Source organism: Ursus arctos, unplaced genomic scaffold (genome assembly GCF_023065955.2).
Source record: "Ursus arctos isolate Adak ecotype North America unplaced genomic scaffold, UrsArc2.0 scaffold_8, whole genome shotgun sequence".
Lineage (NCBI taxonomy): Eukaryota > Metazoa > Chordata > Mammalia > Carnivora > Ursidae > Ursus > Ursus arctos.
In genome coordinates, this window is record NW_026623100.1 from 77941546 (window position 1) to 77953705 (window position 12160).

Sequence of the window (12160 nt, forward strand, 5' to 3'; positions counted from 1 at the left end):
TAGGTCTCCCAGTAGCTGCATGGATAGTTCATAAGCTGGTTGGGCCGTAACGTCTGTAACATTCCCTCGTGCGGGAGAGTTAGGTTGTTTCTGGTTTTCCTCTTCCTCTGTTCCACGGTTAGAAATCCGTACACATGTGCAGGGATTTCTTTAGACTGTACGACCCAGTCCTGGAACTTGCTGGATCAAAAGGGGTCATATCGCCCGGGGAAAGGCTTTGAGCTCTTCGAGTTCTTACCAGTGCCTGTTTCCCCACACTTGCAGCAACCGTGGGTGTTAGGAATCTTTTTAAATATGAACAGAGCTGATAGATAAGGTATCCAGATACCCTGGTTGCTTCAGTTTCTATCTCCTGAGACAGGCTTTGAGGAACACATGCTGACAGAAAGCATTGAGGTGGAGTTCTCGGTGACCTGCACAGTCTCTGTAAATATTTGTCAAAGGTATTTGGCTCTAAACAGAGTATTTAACATTTGCCGTTGGGCTGTGGATCGCTTTTCTCCACTGCCTGCCTGTTCCCTTTGCTGTGGACTGTGGAGGAAGAGTGAGTCCTTTTTTTTGAGTTAAATCCTCTGAGTGCTGGACTAACGCACATGCCTCCACACAAAGTGATTTTAACAAACTCAGTTGAGGAGCATTATTTCCTGGGGCATATAATAAACACCTAATTCGATGTTTCCCCTGGTACTTTGTGCCTTTTTTTTTTTTAAGATAGCCTTGCTGAGAACTCTTGTTCTTCCTTCTCGTAGCCCTGTCCACTGTCCTGTGCTGGATAATTCCATCCTTTCAACCTTTGGAAGGTTGGCAAAGGTTAGAAGCCCACGTCTATCTTCTTCCAGTCCCCCCAACGTGGTGTGGGGCTGTTCATCGCATGACACTGACATTTTTTCCCCCTCAAGTTCTTAACCGTATTTATCGATGTCACACAGCGTGGATTTCTGCATTTTGTTCTTCTGTTACATGAGACAGTTTTCAGGTGTCTGTCTGCTTCTTCAGTCGTCTCTGACTGACTTCATTCTCAGGTCGCTGGCTTAGAACTGCTGGTTAGCAGCCACATACCGTAAACCGACTTTCAAAGGGAGGGAAGTGGAACTTGCTTTAATGTAGAAATCTCCACGCTCAGTACCTGTGTCTGATCTTCTGCCACGGCTCGTTCTAAAACTCCGCTTGTCTTTCCAAGTAGCCCAGACAGAACAAGTTTTTACAAGTGCACGTTGAAAGTACATTGAGAGAAAACCAGAATTTATATACCCTATCATGGAGGAAATAAGGTCATTCTTAAAAGAGTAGTAATTGCCCACAATTTACTTGAAAAGTCACTTTCTTCCCAAATTAGTGTTTGCTGTGTGCCACCCTGTCTCAGTGGCTCCATAGCTCTTCAGAAGCTATGAAAGGGAAGAACAAGAATGGCTCGAACAGGCTAAGGAATTTGCTTAGGCTGACATAATTCACAGCCGCGCTGGAGTCCGGTTACACTTCACGTTTGAGTTCTGCTTTAAAAAAGCCAAACTAAACTAGATCGTTTCACTCCTTCTGTCGTGTGGAAGCTTGTCATTTGGAAGACTTCGTGGACGCAATTTCCTACACAAAACTTTATAAATCAAGTTTGGTCTGACACAATCCTGGAAACCAGAAATTCTTAAATTGGAATCTTGGTTTTAGACTTGAGTCCTCGCGTGGCCTGGGGCGAGTCATTTAGTGCCTCACCTCCCTTCTTGCCATCTATAAAGGATAAATACTTGTGTCTCAGGGATGTTGAAAGGATTAATTAGTTCGTCTGTAAAGCACTTTGAAGATGAAAAGTACTTTAAAAGTGCTTCTTAATAACATTATTGCTTAGAAAAGAGTGCCACTTTTATGCTAACCACTTCACGTCTCAAGTTATATAAAGAAGGCATGTTCAGTATGTTACTACTAGTCATAAACCGGAGATAAATCTCTCATGGTGCGAACATCAAACATTTCCTGCAGAATTTCAAAGGAGCATCACTTTATCTTGCGGGCCATTTCGGAGCCGCATTCCGCTCAGTAATTAGTTATGAAGATCGTATTTCAGGCAAAAGCAAACCCTTCTCCCAATTCAGCCGTTTTTAAATTCAGTCAGGCTTTTTTACAGGTTAACTCGAAAGGGGTACATTCAACTTTAGTTGGTACGAGGAGGATTGGAAAGGGAAGCGTGTTGACCTTTTTTGGAAGAGGGAACAGGAAAGAAGAGAGAACCATATTCTTTCCCTCTCGCTTCCTCGGCCCCCTCCTCCCGTTTCCATCACGGGCACCTTGGCCGCCGGTTCTCCAAGCATTAGCGCTCACATAAAAACTCACTGCGAGTCTGTCTTGAAGCTTCATTCCGTTTTGTTCCTCCAAACCCAGTTCACGGAAAGGGCCACTGTTCTGATTTTATGATAAAACATTATTATTGCGACAGGCAATGAAGGGTCACGTGTTAAAACATTATTATTGTGACAGGCAATGAAGGGTCACGTGTACAAGGTACAAACTGAACGTCTTGATTGTAAAGCCAGGTAGGGTGGTGTTACTGGTGCAGGTGACCGAGAATTGCAGGGCACAGCAGACCACAGCGGGGGCACAGATTATATACAGAGACCCTAGAACAGGGTGGGGAAAATGTGATCAAGAAGCGCAATGAAATTTACATCTGGGGTACAGTTCGGGGGGAAGAGTAATTCAAGTAAGAAAGTGGAAGGAAGGGGCGCCTGGGTGGCACAGTCGTTAAGCGTCTGCCTTCGGCTCAGGGCGTGATCCCGGCGTTCTGGGATCGAGCCCCACATCAGGCTCCTCCGCTGGGAGCCTGCTTCTTCCTCTCCCACTCCCCCTGCTTGTGTTCCCTCTCTCGCTGGCTGTCTCTATCTCTGTCAAATAAATAAATAAAATCTTGGAAGGAAGGAAGGAAGGAAGGAAGGAAGGAAGGAAGGAAGGAAGGAAGGAAGGAAAGAAGAGAAGAAGGGAAGAAGGAAAGGAAAGGAAGAAAGAAAGAAAAGAAAAAGAAAGAGGAAGGAAGAGGCACCAAGAGAAGTAGCAGGGAGTGAACAGACTGAATCGGATAGAATTTACCTGCGGTGCTTTCATTTGTTGTCTGTGGTCGGACGGACTCATGTTCAGGGGGTTCGTACTGTGGGTGGTGAGTGTCGCCCAGGGATCTAAGGGCGGGTGAAGGGAGCCTCCGGACTCGCCCCGCACTTCTCCCTGGCTTCACCTGCAAGACCTGATCGGTGTCCGCTGCCTTGGAGAGGTGACTGAGTTGCGGAAGCGTGATGCGCTCTGCTGTCTGCCTGGAGCGCGGTTTAAATACAACACGCTCCAGAAACGTACGTGCCACTGACCATTATGGTAAATTACAGGCTTCGGAAATATCGCTCCTTGCCTGTCAGCTTCAGAAATGTGATTTAGTAAGATAAGTAGCAGCCATTGAAAATAGATTTGGAACCGCCACTTAAAACACGAAATTAGCGGGTGTTTTGGCAGCTGCTCTTTTTACTGTGTATCTGTTGAGCGTGAGGGATGACTGTCGGCCCCCAATTCTTGCCGCGATTGTGTTCAGTGAATGCCATTTTCTGTCTCTCCCCACAGGCGTAGCAGATTTTCTTCCTGTGATCCGTTCTAATTAAAACTTGTTTCAAATGCTAAATCAAAACATAATGCTAATTACTGTGTCATTCTCTTAAATCTCTCCAGTAAAACCCTTGAAGATCGTTTGAAACTCGAAGCGAAAAATGGCACGTTGAGCGTAGCAGACACCACAGTCGGCAGCAAACAGTTGACATTCACGTTAAAGAGGGTAAGTTTTGTAACGTGATTTTGTTAATTCAAGAAAGGAAAATAGGCTTCCAGTAGTGCTGTGCATGTGCCTGACCTCCGCACGGCCTTCCCAAGCTTTCCCCTGTTGAAGAAGCTGTGTTCCTGTTCTAGCACTTTCCCGGCAGCCAGAGCCCCTCCGGGCTGGGAGCGAGCGCACAGCTTGGCTGAGGCCGAGCAGAGCCAGGCGGGCTCCTGCTGTCCTGACGGAGGCGGGACCTTAGTGACCCAGGGCTCGTGTGGAGCCGGCAGTGTGGTTTCAGGGTCACTGGGCCACCTCAGGTGCCGCCTCGTAATGAGAAAGCCCTGACTGTCAGGGCTTTTAGAATTCGTGGGAAAATGAAAATAAGATGCCTCCGAAATTACTAGTTTTTTTGTGAAAAACCAAAGAAGCACTAAGAACTACTTACCATGGCCCACAGCTGACTCAAGCAGAGGCTGCGAAGCTATTTGGAGAATGGTGTCCATTTGTGTTTGATTTTGCCTGTTTGTATCATTAGAGCAACAAAATTTTAGCTATTAAATCTCACTTTTAGGAGTAATTAGGGATTTGTGTAGTGTCTAATAAAAATCTCCTTTGATACTAGGTGTGTGATTTATTTAGGTAAAATCTCAAGTTTTCCCAGGATTTTCATGTATACTTTTTTTTTAATGTAAACTCTACCCCCAGTGTGGGGTTTGAACTCACGACCCCACCATCAAGAGTCACATGCTCTACCCACTTAGCCAGCCAGGCGCCCCTTGTATATACTCTCTAATATGTAACTAAAATGTAAGGGGAATGTTTATGCTTCAGTATTATTTACAGCTGTAGAGTGGCAAAACTAGGATTAGGTCCCAGATGCAGTTTTCAGGTTTCCTGTACTGCAGTTTCTCAGACCCTTGGCCAGGCTGCTGCTAATAAGGTGCGGGGGCTACACGTGTCCGCGTCCCCCCTTTCTCTGGGCCAGCCTGCTGGCGACGGTGGGCGAGAAGCAGAAGGAAAGGAAACTTGGGAGATGAGTGGCCTGGCCCCTTGGTCGTATGCGACTGGGCACGTGGTGCTGGTGTCGTCCGGTGCAGCCTTTCGGAGAGAGGCTGGCGAGAGTCCCTTTGTGGGTAGGGCTTTGTCTGCGGGACCGTCACTGCTGCTTACCGGCTCCTCTGGAGGCTCCTGCTTTGTGGGGAAGGCCTGGCAGAGCTCTGCAGAAATGTGCTGCTGGAGAGGGAGACGTACTCCCAGGAGATCGCTCTCCCATCAGACCCGCGGGGAAATGCCGAGGACTGAGGTCCACGCTGGAGATGTAGAAAAGCGCCTAACCAATGAGCTCCAACACACCCTGCTTATCTTTATTTGGTACATCATTTTCCAAAATTGTTTGGACAAGAAGCCTTTTTGGGGGTACTTTTTAACATGAAGAAACAAAGTGTTAAATCACCGGTGTTTGTTGATCTCACAAGGGTCTTGACACCACAGTTCAGTGTGCCGGTTCCCCAGGTTTTTCGAGCACCCCATTACCAAGTGTGTGTCAGATACCTGCTCCATGGCGTGTGCTGGGGACACACAGAACCAGACCGGTGTGGCGCTTGCTCCACAGCTCTCAGTCTGTCGCAGGAAGGACACACCCGGTTATGTCGTCAGAGCGGGGGCAGGTGCTCCAGCGGAGGACGGGGCGCTGGGAGAGCGTCTGGTGGGGCCTGACCGGGGCAGAGGGGCTAGGGAAGGGTAAGTGATGTGCAGGTTGGGTCTCTAAGCTGAGCAAGAGCCCTGCGGGGTCAGCCAGAGTGCCGGGCACAGGGTCCCACTGAGGCAGCGTTCTTGCGTGAGGAGGGAGGAAGCCAGGCGTGCTCGAGGGTCTGAATGAGGGTGAGCGGCATCAGATACAGTGGCACCTCTGCGCAGCTCCGTCCTGCAGGGCCTCGTGAGCAGGCCACAGCTGGTGCTCGCCCTTAATCTGAGTAGAACCGTGGAAGGCTGTTGAAAAGTTCTACTTAGCAGAAGACTGACCCTTTTTATTTGTAAAATAAAAACAGCCTGACCGTGGCTGTTGCCTGAGGAGTGGGCTGAAGGGGCCCGGAGCGGAGGCACTGGGGTCTACTAGGCAGGAACGTACCGGACAGGATTTACGGGGGCTCTTGAAGAAATAGTAATAATCAGAAAAAGAACTGAAGGAATTATTCAGAGTCCCGGTTACAGAGCTTCCTAGAGGAGGGGGACTCATTGGCTTTGGGTCTTACAGATGGCTTTCCTTCCCCACTACTCCCTCACCCCTCAGCTCTTTGATTTTAAAATATTGAGTCATACCCGCTGGAGGTGAATACAGAGGCTTCTTCAAGAGCAAAATACACGGAGTGTTGTAGGTGCACAGGATAGTACAGACCAGTGTAAAGCAGGCCTCAGGCGTCTCTAAGGCAATGCGTTTCAGCTTTTAAAACTTGTGCCCCAAAAATGCTTTTTCAGTTTACCTTTTGTGCAGTTCCAGCAGCTGAGAATATTTTTTTGATCTTTGCATTCAAGAGTTGGTGCCCTCAGAACCGTCAAATGTGATTTTAAAACCAGGCAGCTCTGACCTCTGTTGTGGGTTCTGCATTGGCTCTCTTCTCTCCGAGAACTGCTGCTGACAGCCACGGGCCTCCTTGGGGTGGAGGGGCCCCCACTTTGCCAGGGCAAGCGTCACCGTGGGAGGCATGCCCTTGGAGCAGTGACACCCTTGAACCTGCATGTTTGCACCAGCCGGGGGCTTACAGGCGACTGTCTCCTGAGCCCTTGTCCGGGGTTAATGGCAGCAAATCTCAGGCTTCTGAGGGGAGTTGGACTTTTTGGAAACAACCAAATTTCTTTAGAACCCATTCTGGTGAATGATACTTAACCGTGGGTGGGTTACAATACACCTTCAGTACACGTTAGCTGTGTGTGTGTGTGTGTGTGTGTGTGTGTGTGTGTGTGTTCGGGGCAGTGTAAGTGAAGTGACGGCTCTGGCTAATAAACGGCACAGCATTGTGGGAGCGGAGTCCAGGGTCCAGACTGCGTGCCCTGGGGCCCCCTGGGCAGCTTTGCTCCCTCGGCCCGGCTGTGGTTGGGGGTGTGCTGCTTACGAAAGGGGGTGTTGGGGTTTTCTTGCTCTTTCCCTCTCATGTAATTTTTGCCTTCAGTCCGAACAGCAGAAGAAGCAGCAGGAGGCTGAGAAGCTGCACCGACAAGAAAGGAAGACCCTCCGTCGTTCAGCCGGTCACCTGAAGTCCCGACACAGACGCGGCCGGCCGTTTCACTGACTCTGGAAACGATCGGGCCTGCACGCGGCTCGGGAGGAGCGCCCACACTGACCGTCACTGGAGCACGGCGAACACAGGGAACACACGTTAACAGTTCGTGTAAATTCTTGGTACCTGGGCAAGGTAAAGGTTTGGCAGCTGTCCCCATGCCTTCTGCGGCAGACTTGGAAACCGCCCCCCTTCCCCGCGGTAGGCAGTGCGTTGCCCCCAGAGCACGGTCTGTAAGTTGTTCCCCACAAACATTGTCCGTTTCCCCCGTTGTTTTAATCAAGTAAAGCAGAGTGTTGCTTTTCAATCTTGTGAAATGTGTACCATGAAATGGCAGGTTATCCCGTGCTAAAAATGCAGATCAACCATGTCCTGGGGACTTTTTTCCTTGCAGTGCCTGCTGCCCTTCACTGCTGACCCCCCAGGAACCCCGTTCCTGTTTCACCTGAAGTGTCCGTGTTGGCCGTGTTTGCACTTCCACGTTGGCAGTTTGTGGCTTGTTTATGTGGGGGGGATGTTTTTAAACATATTTTTATAAAAAGAATATAATTTAAGAAATGGAAGCTACTGGTTATTCTTTTAACTTTTCACAAGATTAAATACAGGTTTTCTTTTTCTTTTTTTTTTTTTTTCCTTTTTCTTAAGTGCAATTTGAGATAAACTGGCTGGAGAAAACATTTGTAAGAATAAATACTTTCATTTGAGTAGCTTCTTTGATAAAGAACCATTCTTTGAGTTAATTTGAAAATTGAATTTGGTTTCCCTAGTCCTCAGGTATTATGATTTTGGAGGTGTGTTTCTTTAGATACAACTGAAACCAGGGCTCTTTGGCCTCTAAATGGTAGAATCTAACTGAAAAGCGGTTAAGCACAAAGGGAGAATGTGCTGCCAGGACCCGGCTGCAGGCTGTGTAACTCGCCTCACGGACACCCGGATCCCGGGCCCCAGACTCATCTGGGTCTCTCTCCCCATTTTCTTCCTCCTGTTGCAACGTTGTTCCTTAGCCCTTCAGGGCTCCCCTGCTCTCTTTCCTTGCCGTCTTTCCTGTCCTGTTCCCTATCTCTGTTGCTTCTGTACAGACATGTGTCCCCTTCTGAGGCCTGAGAGGTGCAGTCTGTTTCCAGAAGAAAAGATATGTTTGTGGCATGTGTGTGTGTGTGTGTGTCTGTGATGTGTTTGTGTGGTGTCCGGTGTGTCTCCGATGTGTGTGTGTGTCTGATGTGAATGTGTATCTGGTGTGTGTGTATCTGGTGTGTGTTTGCGTGTGTCTGGTGTGTGTGCACATGTCTGTGGTGTGTCTGTGATGTGTGTGTGGTGTGAGTGTGCGTGTCTGTGATGTGTGTGTAATGGTGTGTATGTCTGGCATGTGTGCGGCTTACGGGTATGGACAGACACCGTCACCAGGAAGAGTCTTGTTCCCTGGGCGCCCACCCAGCTTGTGGTCTGGGACCAGCGGCTTCACCTGTTTCCATCCCTGGTGCCGCCTGCCCTGCCTCTTCGGCGTCCTGTCCCCTTCACTCTTCCCAAAGGAAGGGGCCTCAGCTTTTCTGCACTTGCTGGTCTCTGTGTCCACAGCAAGGGCTTCCTTAGAGGAGGATTTCAGAAGTTAAGGAAGGACCCCCTGGCCGGAGTTTTTCCCCCGGGGCTGAGCGGTTGCGCCGCAGACCGATATTCCGGGGTCAGGGCCTTCCCCGCCCCTACCTGGCCTTCTCTTTTCCTTTCCTTCCTTCTCAGGGGGCCTCCCGGTGGAGTGGGGAGCCAGTAGGCCATGGAGCTAAATCCCAGGCTCAGTGGCGCGTGCTAGTGGGGCGCGAGCGTGTGCTCTGCGAACGGGGCTGCTTCTGAGGCGGGCGTCAGGGTGTCGCCGGACCGAGGGCCTGGGACGCTGGCCGCGGAACCAGCCCGGCCCAGGGTTCAGTCCCGGCCCTGCTGCCCACCAGTTCTGGAGCCTTGACTGTTTGTTTAACCTCCTTGAGTGTCAGTTCCTCCCATGAAATGGGCCCAAGACTTGATTTTCAGGAGAATGACACGAGGTACCTGGGTGAGCACTGAGCGCGGCGGCAGGCTCACGGGTGCTTGGTAGAGCTTGTCTCTCCCCGGCCGCCCTTCCCTCATCTCGGCGCGTGCCCCTCGGAACTCAGCGGATTTCTCAATGCCGAGGTTTTGCAAAGGCAGGGGTGCCCCTTGGCTTTTGTTCTGGGGGGTTCCTGAAAGGGCAGGTGGAGGACCTGGGCTGCATCTGTGATGGGCGTTCGGAGAAAACGCAGTGAACAGAGCTGCCCCGAAACCCGCTCCCGCCCCGGGCTGCGTTGTCAGCGCCTTGTGACAGCCCCACCTCTTCCGGGCTGAGATTCTTCAAGCACCCGCTACAGTCCTCACCTTCCTTGGAAGCCCAGGTTGCATGCTACAGAGTATGTACCAGCCCTCGGTCGTGGATCTCCCCCAGGCACGTACACGCAGGGCGTTCGTGGCCCAGCCTACAGGCAGGGGCTTGGTTTTCACAACAGGACCATCCCGGGGGCTCCTGAGTGATGGCTTCTCCTTTCATCCTGCTCCAGATCCCCCTCATTCTCTAATATCCCTGGACTGATGCCTCAATATATTTTTAAACAACTATTTAAAAGAAAGCTGTTTTCAGCAATCAGGGCAGTGGGCAGGGAAAGTGGCGGGGGCGTACGGGTGGTGCAATGGGACGTCCAGGCTCTGGTTGGTTCTTCCCCTTAACCTGGGTGGTGAGCTGCTCTCACGACTTTTTATACTCCAATGAAAAACTCTTATTAGAAAAAGAATTATTTTATCAAAGTCCCCTATACCCATTATAACAACTTACTCCCATCTAATCCCCCTGATATACCTCCTATTAGTATAAGGTATATGTGTTCAAATATTTTACTGTTTTATAAACAACTATATATACATGTTGTAGTCATCCAGTAGGGCCATTCTATTTATGCTTTTCCTCAGCCTGGTTTTTAGAACTAATTCTCTCAAGTGTGGACATACAGAGAGATGTACTTCCTTCTTTTGTATAAACTTCAGAGTATCTTATGACATGCTTGATCCATAAGCTGACTCTTCCCCTATTGATGGTTATGCCTGAAAATCCACAGAAAGAGCCTTTTAAAAAGTGGCATCTATAATAAGTATAACCCAACTTTTTTTTTCTTCTTTTTTTAAAAAAAGATTTATTTTAGAGAGAGTATGTGCAAATGGGGGGAGGAGCAGAGGGAGAGGAAGAGAGAGAATACTCAGACTCCCTACTGAGTGCAGAGCCCAACGCAGGACTCGATCACAGGTCCCCGAGATCATGACCCAAGCCAAAATCAAGAGTCGGGACTCTTGACTGACTGAACCCCGCAGGTGCCCCATAACCCAACTTATTTTTTAAGTGGACATAGTATCTTTATGAAACACCTCTATGTAGCAAAGCACTGTAAATGTCATTTCCATTTTGTCTTTGTGTGTGTGTGTATGGGATGTGAGAGAATCCCCGTTCTCTAGTTAGGATATAGTTTTAGCTTTGTGCATAGGATCCACTGTTTGCTGTAAGTGCAGAAGCAAATATCTTGTAACAAGTGGGCTAATCTTATGACATTCTTTTCAGTACCCTTTGTGGGGTGTGTTATGCCTGCAACTCTAATTATTAAAAAGTTCCTAGGACAAACGTATGGGTCTTCATCTCATGAAAGCCCCACGGCATGTAGTCTCCAGCTGCCGTGAGCAGAATGGACGGTACCAGGTCACCGGCGGGGGCACCATGGCACTTCACGTGTGGGGTCTGCGGCCGGACTGGCTGTGGAGGTTGAGGGAAAGGAGCCGGACGTGGCCACGAGGCGTTTGGTCTTAGCAAACGCAGGGGTCCAGTTGTCACTGGCTGATAGGGAAGACCCCACCCAGCAGGGTGAGTGTAGGGTGAGGACGTAGTGAGAGAATCTGTCTGACCAGACGAAGTGTATTTAAAATCTAATTCAGATCAGGTCCCTTCCTTCAGAACCCTCCAGTGGCTTACTCTCCACGTAAGAGCCCAAGGCCTCCCAGCCTCCAAGGCACAGTGTGACCTGCCCCTTCTGTGTCCTTCACTCCCTCATCAGCACTGCACTGACCTTGCAGCTTTTAGAACACTCCAGGCGTTCTCTTAAGCCAGGGCCTTTGCAGATGCATTTCCTCTGCTTGGAGTGTGCTTCCTCTGCCAGCCGTTGGCATGTCTTTCACACTTCAGGGCACAGCCACCCTATGTAAAACAGTCATGCCTCTGCCCCCAGCACTCCCCATGCCTTTACTGCTGCGGGAACCCAATACAGTGTGCTCATAAAAGACTTTTTATTATGGAAAGTTTCAAACATACACCAAAGTAGAAAACAGCTTCATGATCTGTCGTGCACCAATCACACACTTCAGTAATTAACAATAAATCTTATCTTTTCTCATTGTTAGTCCTACGCATTGACCTTATTACTTTGAAATATTTTGATTCCAGATACTGTATTATTTTGCCCATAAATACTCATTTTTTTGTGCCTTTTTTATTTATTGTTTGTCCCCCACCCACCAGAATGCAAACTCAGTAAGAGTAGGGATTTTTTTTATGGTCTGTTTTGTTCACTGCTGTACATCCAGCACCACGCCTGGCACATAGTCGCTGTCTAATAGATTTGTATGAAGTGAATAGTTGAGTTAGTTGAAACTTTGGATTCAGTACCAGAGCGGCAATTCTCCCTTGACAAGAGCTGTTTCTGGGCTGGAAGGCCTCACTGGAGTAGCTCAGGACAGAGTAGGGAAAAGGAATCGGAAGGAGGGATGGTACACAGCACTTGGTAGTTTTTAGATAGAAGGGAGCAGAAAATAGGACCTGTGAGATCAAGAGAGGGTTCTCTTTAAAGTAGGAGAAATCCCAGCATGTCTGCATGGTGCTGGGAATCATCCAGGAAAAGGAAAAAGCGTTGACGTCAGAGAGAGAAGACAATTACTGGAGTGATACCGTAAGTAAGTAAGTGTAGTAGTTATCTGTTGCTGTGTAACAAATTACCCCAAAACTTAGCAGCTTGAAATCATAGAGTCACCTAACAGTTTCAGTGGGTCAGGAGTTCAGGATCAGGCTAGCTGGGTT

The 12160-nt window shown here is 49.0% G+C and overlaps 1 protein-coding gene across 2 annotated transcripts in view; it reads left to right on the forward strand.

Annotated features, from left to right (window-relative positions):
* The window catches only part of NOL10 (nucleolar protein 10), an 84448-nt gene extending 76688 nt beyond the window's left edge, over window positions 1-7760 (forward strand). For both annotated transcript variants that reach the window (XM_026518826.4, XM_026518836.4), the window contains 2 exons: window positions 3694-3796; window positions 6946-7760. In XM_026518826.4, coding sequence (XP_026374611.2) covers window positions 3694-3796; window positions 6946-7065 — 223 coding nt within the window. In that variant the 3' untranslated portion in view covers window positions 7066-7760. The remainder of the gene's footprint in view (window positions 1-3693; window positions 3797-6945) is intronic.
* Window positions 7761-12160: the final 4400 nt, after the last annotated feature.